The 12,005-nt window shown below is 45.2% G+C and overlaps 1 protein-coding gene across 1 annotated transcript in view; it reads left to right on the top strand.

Moving 5' to 3' along the window:
• LOC138453202 (adhesion G protein-coupled receptor F5-like) overlaps positions 1-12,005 on the top strand; it is a 1,258,340-nt gene that overhangs the window by 769,396 nt on the left and 476,939 nt on the right. The window contains exon 14 of the mRNA XM_069605829.1: positions 6,939-7,079. Within this exon, the coding sequence (XP_069461930.1) occupies positions 6,939-7,079 (141 nt within the window). The remainder of the gene's footprint in view (positions 1-6,938; positions 7,080-12,005) is intronic.

Raw genomic sequence — 12,005 nt, 5'->3', positions numbered from 1 at the left:
TGGCCCTGAATCATGCTGTTCCCATCTTCATCTTGTATTCTGGCTTGCAACATTATGTGTTACTACTGACTTCTGCAATTGTATTAGCTCTCCCCTCTTGCTTCTCCACTCCTTATGACTGATTACTCTCTGTTCTCTCCTCCTCTCCCTTTCTCCCTTTCCTATCTCCTCCCCTCCTCCCCTTACTTTCTTCTATGCACTTAATCTGTCAGAATGGTCCCTGGACCTAGTATGATAGCAACCTCGTCTATCTCCCTTCTCCTTACTCCCCTGCTCTCCTCCAGCACTATCCAAAATGTTATCAGGCCTAGTACAATAGTCACTTGTTTTGTTCCTCCCCTCCCTTTCTGCACCCCTCTCCCTCACCTTTTGATTTTCACTGGTTCTACCAGAAATGTCATCAGGCCTAATACGGTAGTCACCTGTCTGTTTCCATTAACTTCCTACTCTCCCCTACCTTCCTTATCTATGACTTAGCACTTGCACTATCTGAAATGATGTCAGGTCGAGTAGGATAGTTAATTTCTTTCTTTTTTTGCTTGTCTTCTTTCAATCGTTTCTCTCTTTCTTTATCTTTTTTATCCTGTTGGTCCTGATCTTCTTTTTGTCTTACTTCCTCGATGCTCTTTACATCAAGTTTGAACAATATCTGACCACCCATCCATTCATTCTGTATGAGCGCTACCTCGTCAGCTTTATTTTCTCTCCTTTCCATCTTTTTATTTCTCTCTCTATATCTAGAGACATACCTGGTCGATCACCTCTCTCCTTGTCCCATGGTATCACATCTATTTCTGGAGTCTTTTCGGGACTCTCGTTGCTCCTACATGCAGGTGACTTATATGTTGAGTTGCTATACCCTGTCTCTGCCTTAAGCTCTCTTAAAGGATATAATCATTCGTCTTTCGTACTATCGCCATTTACTTCATGCACGGTAGGGGGAGCAGAAGGTTTTTCCCCTCCCTCTTTACACTGGTTAAGCATCCAGGGCTCAGGAGGCGGGTCTTCCCTTTCCTCCTGGTACATTTTCTTGAAGCTCTAAGCTAGCTAACCTCTTTTCTAGCTTCTTTCCCGTGTATTCTGCATGCAAATATGTCATCATATGTTGCAAAACTGCTTTGGACAGTGATCTGCTTGTGAACATGGCATGAACATTTTATCTGACGTACCATTAACCCATGCTGCACTGTACTCCTTGAGCTTGGGTGCGCGTTTTGGCAGCTGTCTGCACAAGTGTATAAGCTGAGTAATCTCCTCCATCATGATTTAGTCACAATTGGCTGTCGCAACTTACCATTATTTCACAGAAATAAATGCTTTCCAGAAAAATAATACAATATGAGTGTGCACCAATCGTCGCAGCTCCAAGCCTCTATATTACGTTTACTTCAATCTACTTATTCAATTAACATTATCAGTCTACTATATAAATAAATAATTACATTTGAAATCTCAATGTTTCCACGCGTCCATTTCTTCTTCGTTCTTCAATATTTCATTTCTTCACCACATACACCATGTACAATATACAGACAGACAGACAAACTGACAGACTGGCCGACCCACATATACTTCTGTCATCGCTATTTGTGACCATTCCTGCCCCTAATAATGACTCAGATTGGAGTATGAACTGTCCTCTTTAGCGATCCTTGATCGTTCGTAGCCTAGATACGTCCACTTGGACTTTAGGGCAAGTTCCTTCTAAATAACCTTGATGTAGGATTCCGGGCTTATTATATAGATCTCTCCTCGTCTATATACCTTAAACTATGACGCTCTTCATCTTAAACTATGATGCTCTTTGTCTTAAAACTCCAAAAGAAAATACCCCAACCAACCCTCTGTTACTCTTTCCCCATTATCACTCTTCCCCTCTCAATGCTCATTCCGTTTGCCACCTCATTCAGTCTACTCACCATTTGCGTTTTCGACTTCCGATCCTTGGGATCGTCTCCTCCTCAACCCGCCGCTTCAGCCTTCGGACCGCTCAGCTTCCTGTAGAAGTCGGGAGGGGTTTCGGCTTGAAAAGGAGGGACCCGTCCCGCCTGTAATTGCATGATTAAGTTTATACTAGTGGCCGCTATCTACAGGGAGCATCACGTTCCACCAGCTAAATGTCGAAGGACGTCCAATATTTCCAGAACCCCAAAGCTTACTAGGTCGATGGATCTTTAACCATCATATCTCTGCTACCGTACTGTGAACTTGTGTGCTCAACACAAGCCCTTTAAGACGAGGTAGCAATACTTTGAGATAGAATGGGATGCAGAATATACTCAAACATCAATAATCAAACTGACTCAGGAACTTGCCAAAATACATCTCTTTTAATATCAATTATCTAAAACAGGGAGTTACAGCGAACATCAACGAACTCGCTCGATCTTCTCACTCAACACATTTCATAAAAATGTAACCGGGGCTCGTTAAGAAAAAGTTAAGTGAGCTTGACTGGTGTCATACAGTAGAGAAAGGGAACTCTTATAAATTGTACAAGAGCCTTTCGCCCTTGGATAAATCGATTGGATACTTACCACTTTATCTAAAGAAGTTCCCCAACCCCTATTGGTGGAGTGAATTCCTTCGATTTAGTTTACATTTATTACTAACAGGTGAGATTTGAGGGATCAGAGAAGGTAGGGGTAAGAGAGTTGAGAAAGGTGTGGGAAATGGTCTGTTATGTGGAGAACTAGATTTGAAACAAAGCAGAGAACACATCTTGGTTTATTGTGTGTCCCTCAAAGCCCAGCGATTGGCTCTTCTTAATAGATTTGTATGGGATCCTAATTACATAGACGCTAGTGTCATGTTCTATTGACTGGCTAGTGGGGAGAAAACTCTTAACAATAGTAACACTCAAATTGTGGGCTGCAGCATGGCTGATTAGTATTTCTTAGAGGTCTAGGGCGTGGTTACCCCCCACTAAATGCTTAGATCTGATCTCAATTTAAGAGTAATCATAAGAATACATAAATGGATGCTGCAGAACATTAATGAAGCGATAGGTGAAGCACCCACAGAGGAGGATGGATTTCCTGAAGTTAAAATAGACTGATATGTTACACGCTACAGCATCTTACCTACTTATTTGCACACTTCCCTACTGCTTATTTGTACAGAGAGGAGAGGGGACGATCTGCAAAGCTACCAAACTCTCGACTAGGAAAGGCTGTGGTGTGGTAACTACATATCCGCCTGTGCGTTAGATTCTCTTTAGCGTATTTTGCACAGGCGGGAGTTAGGGTTGAGACTATCGAATTTTTAAATTTGTAACTAGTATATGTGGTACAATGTGATTTTTTAATGCTTTTTCTTTTCAGGGACTCTGCCCTTCAACTGTTGTTGTGGTACAAGGTTTTAGGCATAATAGAATTTCTACTTTTATGGATCTATTTTAGAGTGATTTTAAAAGTGATGTTTAGATAATTCTCCTGTAATAATGTGATGCGTTTTTCTGTGTTTTCTTCTGTTTTGTGTATGCTTAAAGTTCATATATTGGGTTTTTATATATTGCATTGACTGTTGTGATTGTTTTTTTTTATAGTTTGTGTAAGATGACTGGTTTCAACCAGAATCACAATAAATAAATAAAAAATATTTAAAAAATAATAAATCTTTTTGCAACAGAAATCCCACTTTAGGAATGTTCAATAAATAAAAATGCAAATACAAATGCACCAAATCAGCCTTCAGTGCCTGTCTCCTGCTACTTTATTAATTTGCTCATGCATGTGTTCATGCATACGCATGGAGGTATGTAACCGCCTCAGTGCTTACAGAGTCGCTACAGAGCGGGAAGTATAAAAACGGGGTATGGACAAGAGCTTGGGGTGTGACGAGGGCATGATAAGCTAAATAAATAGGATAACTTCCACATCCTCTTGCGTTGCCTTCTGGAACACACGATGAACATCCTCTAACAGCGAGCTACAAGCAAGATAGGTGGAATCATGTTTACACTTAGGGAAGGCTTAACCGAAAAGTAGTGTTTTCAAAGCCTTGCTAAATTTAAGAAGGAAGATTTTAATATGAGTAATTAGGAGCAAGTCAGTTACTCATAGTAACTTCTTTGTGAATCGAATAGCCCTCTACAGGTTTAAGACAGATTAGTAATTGTAATTTCTTTTTTAATTGGGCCCTGTGTATTTTCCTGCTCGTATATGTTGACATTTCACAGGTAAAAACCTCTAAGAAGCTCATTCTGTTTAGAGGTTTGATGTAGAACCACCTCTGCATATATGTTATATGTCGCTTGTATAGCGCCTACTGCGCTCTACGGATGGTCAGTGGGCAAGGGGATGGTCCGAAGGAGGGCTAAGCTGAGGAGGGGGAACGGGCCGGAAATGGATCCTGCAGCGTTCCCTGGATCTGGCTTCAACCATGGGGGTCAGGTCTCCAGCTCCCCGCTGAAATGCTCCCTGAAGCGGATGCTTCCTCAACGGAGTGGCAGCTGCCCAGAAAGAGTGGCTATTCCTCCAGTAAGGAATCTTTGGGTGATGGCAGGGCTCAGCTGACCCGTTCAATCTGCCAATCACGGGCTGTTGGGTGGGAAAGGCAGGGTTGGAGGGAGGGATAAGGTGAGGATGGAAGGAATGGCCAGGAAATTGAGTCTGCAGCATTCTCCAGTCTCAGGATGCAACAATGGGGGTCAGGTCTCCAACTCGCTGCTGAAATTCACCCTGGAATTCTCCCTGAAGCGGATGCTTCCTCAACAGAAACTGTGGACAGATTAGCGAATCACTGAATACTTTTGATGAAGGTTGTGGAAAACCAACATCCACTGGCTTTTAATGCTCTTTGACACACCCATGCAGTGGAAACAAGAACAACTCTTATCTACATTCAGGGAAGCGCCAGGGCCTTGCAATGTTTTCAGTAGAAATGGACCTTGATTTTCATGGGACTCCTCGTGCAGCAACCCCCATTTTGGCAATCTTGTCACAAAACAAAATACTTTGGTAAGTCAGTGCGTTCATGTTGTGTTATCAGTGTGCATGTTGCAGTCTGCTTTTGCTGGTGCTCTCACCTCTCGGGCCTCTTGCAGTATCCAGCAGGATTCTTATCACCGCGTTGACTTAGTAGTCTGGTTTTGACTACATTATCATTTTCTGACAAAAAGCTTAATAGCTTTTCATTATAGATTCAGCGTGTAAGCCTCCTAGGCCGTGATAATCCACAGCTGTAAACCCCCCTCCCTCCATTTTTTTGTGTGACTTCATTATAACCGATACACCCTGCAGGTGCCTCAGACAAATTTCTCCTGCTGTATGGAAGGGGACCCCCAATATTTTGAAATGGGCACTTACGGGAACGACCCATCTTCATCCGACCATGTTTACTGTGTCTACATGCACCAGTTGTGCTCAGCAGTGAGGCCTGCCATAGCACAAATAGTGCTGTCATGCATGAATGTATCTTCACAGATGGCACACAATTGTTGCAGAAACAAGAAAAATATGTAATGTCAGTGAAAATCGCTCAATTCGCTGGGAACCGGAATAGACGTGCTTGGTGACATGGCGACATGTTTTCTGCGCTGTGTCATGCTTGCTCCCTAGCAGGATGCTATGCATGGGTTTGGGAGACCACACCAGAGTGATAGGAAGAGGAATAGGCTATTATGCAAACAAATCATGGAAAGCCTTGCGATTTCTGTGCATTTCATGATGAGGCTTTTAAAAGTAGGCATATCAGGCACGTCATTTAAGTTGAAGGAAATGATGTTCTGAGCGGCTTTAGATGCACAAACAAGCGGGGTCCTGGGAGTCCCTCTATCCCTCTCCTATATCCCAGGAGAGTCTCAACCAGATTCTTTAGCTCACTATCCCTTTCACAGAAGAGACATTTCGATTACATATTAGTGTTTGTGCTGCCCATTTTTTAGGGCAGCCAAGAACCAAACCTGTGTTTCCGCCTGGTTGGGCCCCAGTGAGGTGGAGCTGTGCCTCTCTAAGAACAGTGAGCAAGGGCTCCACATCTGGATAACCCTAGTAACTTAGGGTGAGAACCCAAAGCTACTTAATATGCACAAACAGGGGGGGGGGTTCTGGGAGTCCCTCTCTACCAGCCTATATTTTGGGAGAGTCTCAGCCAGATTCTTTAGCTCACTGTCCCTTTCACAGAAGAGACATTTCGATTACATATTAGTCTTTGTGCTGCCCATTTTTCCGCCTGGTTGGGCCTCCAGTGAGGTGGAGCTGTGCCTCTCTAAGAACAGTGAGCAAGGGCTCCACGTCTGGATTACCCTAGTAATTTAGGGTGAGAACCCAAAGCTACTTAATATGCACAAACAGGGGGGGGGTTCTGGGAGTCCCTCTACCAGCCTATATTTTGGGAGAGTCTCAGCCAGATTATTTAGCTCACTGTCCCTTTCACAGAAGAGACATTTCGATTACTTATTAGTCTTTGTGCTGCCCATTTTTCCGCCTGGTTGGGCCTCCAGTGAGGTGGAGCTGTGCCTCTCTAAGAACAGTGAGCAAGGGCTCCACATCTGGATAACCCTAGTAACTTAGGGTGAGAACCCAAAGCTACTTAATATGCACAAACAGGGGGGGCTCTGGGAGACCCTCTACCAGCCTATATTTTGGGAGAGTCTCAGCCAGATTATTTAGCTCACTGTCCCTTTCACAGAAGAGACATTTCCATTACATATCAGTCTTTGTCCTGCTTGAGGGGCTTGAAACCAGAATCTGAGGGACAATGAACACATCTGGTTCACATGTACCCAAAGAAGCCCTTCTGAAGGTGCTTCATTAACATCCACCCTCCGAATTCAGGGGATGTTGCAAGGTTTGTTGCGAGGATCACGTTGAGTGCCCTTTTCACTGTTCCATTTATTAGACACGACAGCTAGTGATTTGAATACCACTGTGAACGTGCTTTATTTCAATAGCCATGAATAACGCTGTATTTCCTTTGCATTGTCTCGTTTACAGTCAATCGAAGTACAAATGCAAGCTGTTTGAGTAAGAAATACCTCTACACATGTGACAGCAAAAATACGACAATTGAATGCATTGTGAGCAACCAACTGGAAAAAAATGTCATTAAAGAAATAACGCTGATAAGGATACCTGGTAAGACTTTCAACGAAAATGCATTTGTTTTGAAAACACATTGTACATGCAAATGTTGTTAATCTCCATGCTTTCATGAATGTTAATTGATGATGTGGAATTAGTGTTTCCATTCAGGACTCCAGTGATATTCTCTGCTGGGCGCCGAAGCAGCTTTTGTCAGAAGAAAGCAATCACTCAAAATAATCCTAAAAGTAATATTAGCAAGATAGAGGCACTTCTCAATAGAACTGTGTAGCAAACGTCTTTTCATAGGATTTCATTAACAAATGAGGTGGTTATAAGAGTTTGCAAATGTGCAATGTGCATAATGTGTTATTGAAACCCACGGGAGAGGCACCAGCCTACCCGCAGGGCCTGATTACAGAAACATTGCAACGGTGCAAGTGCAAAGTTGCACGGTACTAGTAATAGGGCAACATGTGCCCTAGTTTAAAAAACACTGGGACATATTAGAAATCGATTGCACCATGACAAATGCAGTTTGGCATGTTATACCCACCAGGTCAAACTTTGCCCTGGTGCAAACATGCAGTGAAAATTTCCATTTTTTGCACTAGGGCAATTTTTGCCCTGGTGGTTATACCATGCCAAACTACACTTGCCATGTTCCAATGGCTTTCTAATTCGTCAGTTTTTTTTTTTTTTAAAGGGTTAACTTTGCCCTAGTGCTCATACCATGCAAATATTCACTTGCACTGGTGCAAGGTTTCTGTAATCTGGTCCCACGTGTCTAGGAAGGCAGGCCGAATCCGGCAGTATAAGACCACATTGTAACCCAGCTGCTGGTGCCACCCCTACTGGCTGCCATTTTACTTCTGTCCCCTTCCCCGGACATGATCCCTTTTCGTTCCTGCCCCACTGCATGCATTCCCGATTACCACCACCACCCGAGCATCACGTGCCTGTCCGCGCCAAAGTCCACTCCCACCTCAACGTCGACGCAGCATGTTCCCCGCATGCTGGTCACAATGGGAACAGAAAATAATCGCACACCTAGAGCTCCCTTTACTATTACCAGCTGAGGCTATAGTGGTGTTCTCCCCCCACACCCCCCGGACTTCCCACCACTAACAATAAAGACATAGGCATTAGCACCTTAGACCTTGGATTTTTGGCAGGGTTGTTAGTTGAATTAATGGCGGGGTAAGACTTACCATGCTGCTATATTGATTTACGGCTATAGGCTTTGAGCCGCACTATCATGCCTAATTGTTTCAACGCTCCAATAAAGAGAATTAGAGGCTATAGTAGCGTGATGATTCATGGACTTACTCACATGTGTCTCTTAATCACTAATGAGTCTTTGAGAATTCCTAGGATCACTCTGTACACTTGATAAATTAATGTCCAGAGTCGAGATGCCCTTCACCCAGGGGAGTTGCTAGGTCTGGAAAAGACCCGGGGCTACACTGATGTTGGAACTGTTGGGACTGGGGGCTAGCTAGTCTTTTGGCTGTAGCTCCTGAGATTCTATCCGGGGCTACAACCAAAAGATCAGGGGCTGTAGCCCCCTTAGCCCCCCCCTAGCAACGCCCCTGCCTTCACCTGCTGGACAGTGGCATGAGGAAGAGAGAGTAAAGGCGTGACATGCCACTACCAAGCCCTGCATATTTCTTGTCACAGTCCTTGATCTGTGAGGTAGGAGTCATGTCCAGTAAAACAGGCACCTTTGCTAATCCTTTAAAGTTAATACAAAATTATAATCTCTCCCCCTGCTTTAGGAATACATCACCTGACAACTGCGTATAATACTGTTGTACTGTTTGAAGATGCGAATTGCATAGGGATCTAGGAATGTGTCGATGAAAAGTAGATCTCTGTATAATGAAGTGTACATGTAAATAGGCAGAACATTACCACTCTTTCTTCCTCACTGTAGTCCTTGTTCTATAACAATAAAACAAACTGAGATAGTCTTTCACGTACACGACTTAGAATCCAAGCGTGCCTGCCATGCAATAGCCATGAACCATAAGCAAATGTAAGTTCCAACACCAAACAGGGAAGGGAAAGGACAACATGGGCAACCCCATATCATGTTCCCATAACCCAAATGGTCATACCAAAACACTGCTGCCTGCAAAGGAAAAGCTCCGCCATCAGTGCGATAAAAAATGAGGTGCCCAGCAGACAAAGAATGTAAGGGAGATGGGACATTCAATAACAACCAAGTCATAATCATGCCAAAACCGTAAAACGTCAAGAGTCTAAACAGTGCCCCCCATAGAAACTCCCAGAAGGTTGAATTTCGTATACAAGCCTAAAGTAATCCCCTGGGCATGAAAAGACCAGGCGCTAATGGGTTAACGGCGCCGTAAAAGGCTGCGGCGCCGTTAACCTATTAGCGCCTAATTACGAGGTCCCTTTGTGGGACCCGACCTTAACGGCTGGTTTTACCAGCCGTTAAAGTAGAGTGCTGCAAAGGGACCTTGGTGCTAAGTACGGTGCCGCAATTTGCGGCACCGTACTTAGTGCCTTCCCCATTCCTATTGAGCCCTTTGGGGCAAAAATGGGAATGTGGAAGGGCCCATGGTGAATGGGTAATTACCGCCCCGCCAACCTTGGAATGGGGCGGTAATTCCGCCATTCACCATGGCGGACCCCGGCATGGACCATGGTGCTAATAGCACCATGGTTTAGCGCCGGGGTCTTAATGAGGCCCTAGGTCTCCAATAATCCAGGAGGGAAATGCACAAAATACTAATGAAAGTGGATTACACAAGCAAGACATAGGGCCTCATTCCGAGGCTGGCGCAAAAGGAAACCGGGCACCGGTAATGACACCGGTGCTGGTAATCCCTTTGCGCCCTATTCCGAGGTGCCTTAGCGGGAGCCGCAAAGGGTCCATGGAGCTAATAACGGGCCCGCAAATTGCGGTACCGTTATCTGCACCTTCCCCATTCCCATTGAGCCCTGTGGGGGCTCAAATGGGAATGGGGAATGGTATTTTCAATGGGGATTTACCGGTCCCGCAAAGGTCCGACTAGACCGGTAAGTCCCCATTGAACAAGGGCGGACTCGGGACCGTTATTGTAGGCAGTCATGGCACTAATAGCGCCATGACTACCTCCAATCTCGGAATGAGGCCCATACTCTAAAGGAAGAGAGCATGGGTGAATCTTGGAGGATCATAAATGCAACCTCACAAACAAACCCAAGATAAGCATATGTACATTTACCAACTGCAACACAATGTTTGAACCAAACCACGCAAGGGAAGGTCCAACCCTGACAAAATGAGAGCTCAGAAAGGCAGGTGTTTGTGCAATACCAGTGCAATAAAGACTGCAATGTGCATATTATCTGTGCTTTAATGTCAAGCGTATACTATTTCCATTTCTGGACAACAATATGGTTCTGTTACATAATTGCATCAGAAATAGCTTTAGAACTGAAAGAATTCTAAGCAAGGTAACACATCAGAATGCACAGGAAACAGTTAAACTGTGAGCCCTGTCAGTAGGTGTACAGCTAAGAGTGAAAAAGCCACTGGGTTGAACAGCTCTCCAACCAGGTTTACTGAAGTGGGCATCCAACTATGTTAAGATTTCTTTGGTTTGGCTTGACAAGTTACTCCTGATCAAACTCTTGATTGTGATACTAAGGTTTTACTTGGACAATGGCCCTCATTACGACCCAGGCGGTAAGTATACGACATTACCGGCATGGCGTAACTAACGTTTACGTGCTGGATCAAAGCCGTAAAAAGCGGGACATTACGACCCATCGTGCATGAGCATTACGCCATGCCGGTAATGTAAACTGCGCCATGGCATTAATGCCCCCAAAACGGCACCTACTGGCATTGTATGCCGCGCAAGGTGCACTACCGCCACCCCGACCACCGTTCATAGCGGTGACCGTAGTTAGCGGTCACCGCAATTAGCGGTGACCGTAAATAAGCGGAACCGGAAGTAGCGTCATCGCGGCGGAACGGGAAAGAGCACGGCGGCCATCTTTAAAAACACAATCCATTGGCATCCTCCGCAACCACTGGACATCCGAGCCTGAGACCCGGCAAATACCATCAGCAACCTTCTTCCTGCAAGAAAATGCCTAAAGTTGTTAAAAAAGCCTGTGACCGCCAGCGGCAAGACCGTTTCACCAGAGAGGAGCTTACCATGCTTGCGGAGACCCTCCAGGAGAACGCCGCAGTGGTATTCTCAAACCAAATGACCAGACCGGCCGTAGCAAAGAAGAAGGCCATATGGGCCCTGGTAGCTCAGCGGGTTAGTGCCGTGGGAACAGTACCCCGCAATGTGAGACAGTGCCGCAAGCGGTGGGACGATCTCCGGCTCCGAGTCAGGAGCATCCTTTCGGCAAACAGGAACCTGGGCACGGCAACCGGGGGAGGATAGGAGTCCCCTATTAAATTGCAGCCATGGGAGGAAATCTGTGCCTCCACAATCGGAATGGAGAGCATAGAAGGAGTAGGAGGAATGGAGAGAGGAGCCCCGACATCAGGCGATGCAGGTAGGTGGCTCAAATCAAGCCATGCAAAAGTCACCAAAGTCCATTCATGTGAAGTACAATGTTGCCCTATAGTGTAAATGGAACACATCAGCAGAAGACTGCCCACAGACATATCCGATCTCCACACTCTACACATGCAGTATGCACACCCTAACTGCAGGCACCCACATACCTCCATGCTACTTCCACACAAAAGGGAGACAACCTGTATGCCCCTGCCTCAAATGTGCCGCATGTACTAACTGATAAGATGTCAGTCGTCACAATGCCCGCCCAATGTCCGCAGACCCATCAATAACACTTTCCCTCCTTTGCTCCACCACATGCTCAAATTCCGACCTTGAGGATGAGGACACCACTGCCTCCACACCTACCAAGAGGACCAGGACAACTGTGCCAACACCACAACCCTCCACCTCTGCCGTACCGAGGAAAACCCCACAGCAGCCA

The sequence above is a fragment of the Ambystoma mexicanum genome, chromosome 4p (genome assembly GCF_040938575.1).
Source record: "Ambystoma mexicanum isolate Mex_15411 chromosome 4p, UKY_AmexF1_1, whole genome shotgun sequence".
NCBI classification, from domain to species: domain Eukaryota; kingdom Metazoa; phylum Chordata; class Amphibia; order Caudata; family Ambystomatidae; genus Ambystoma; species Ambystoma mexicanum.
This window is presented reverse-complemented; position numbering and strand designations above follow the sequence as displayed.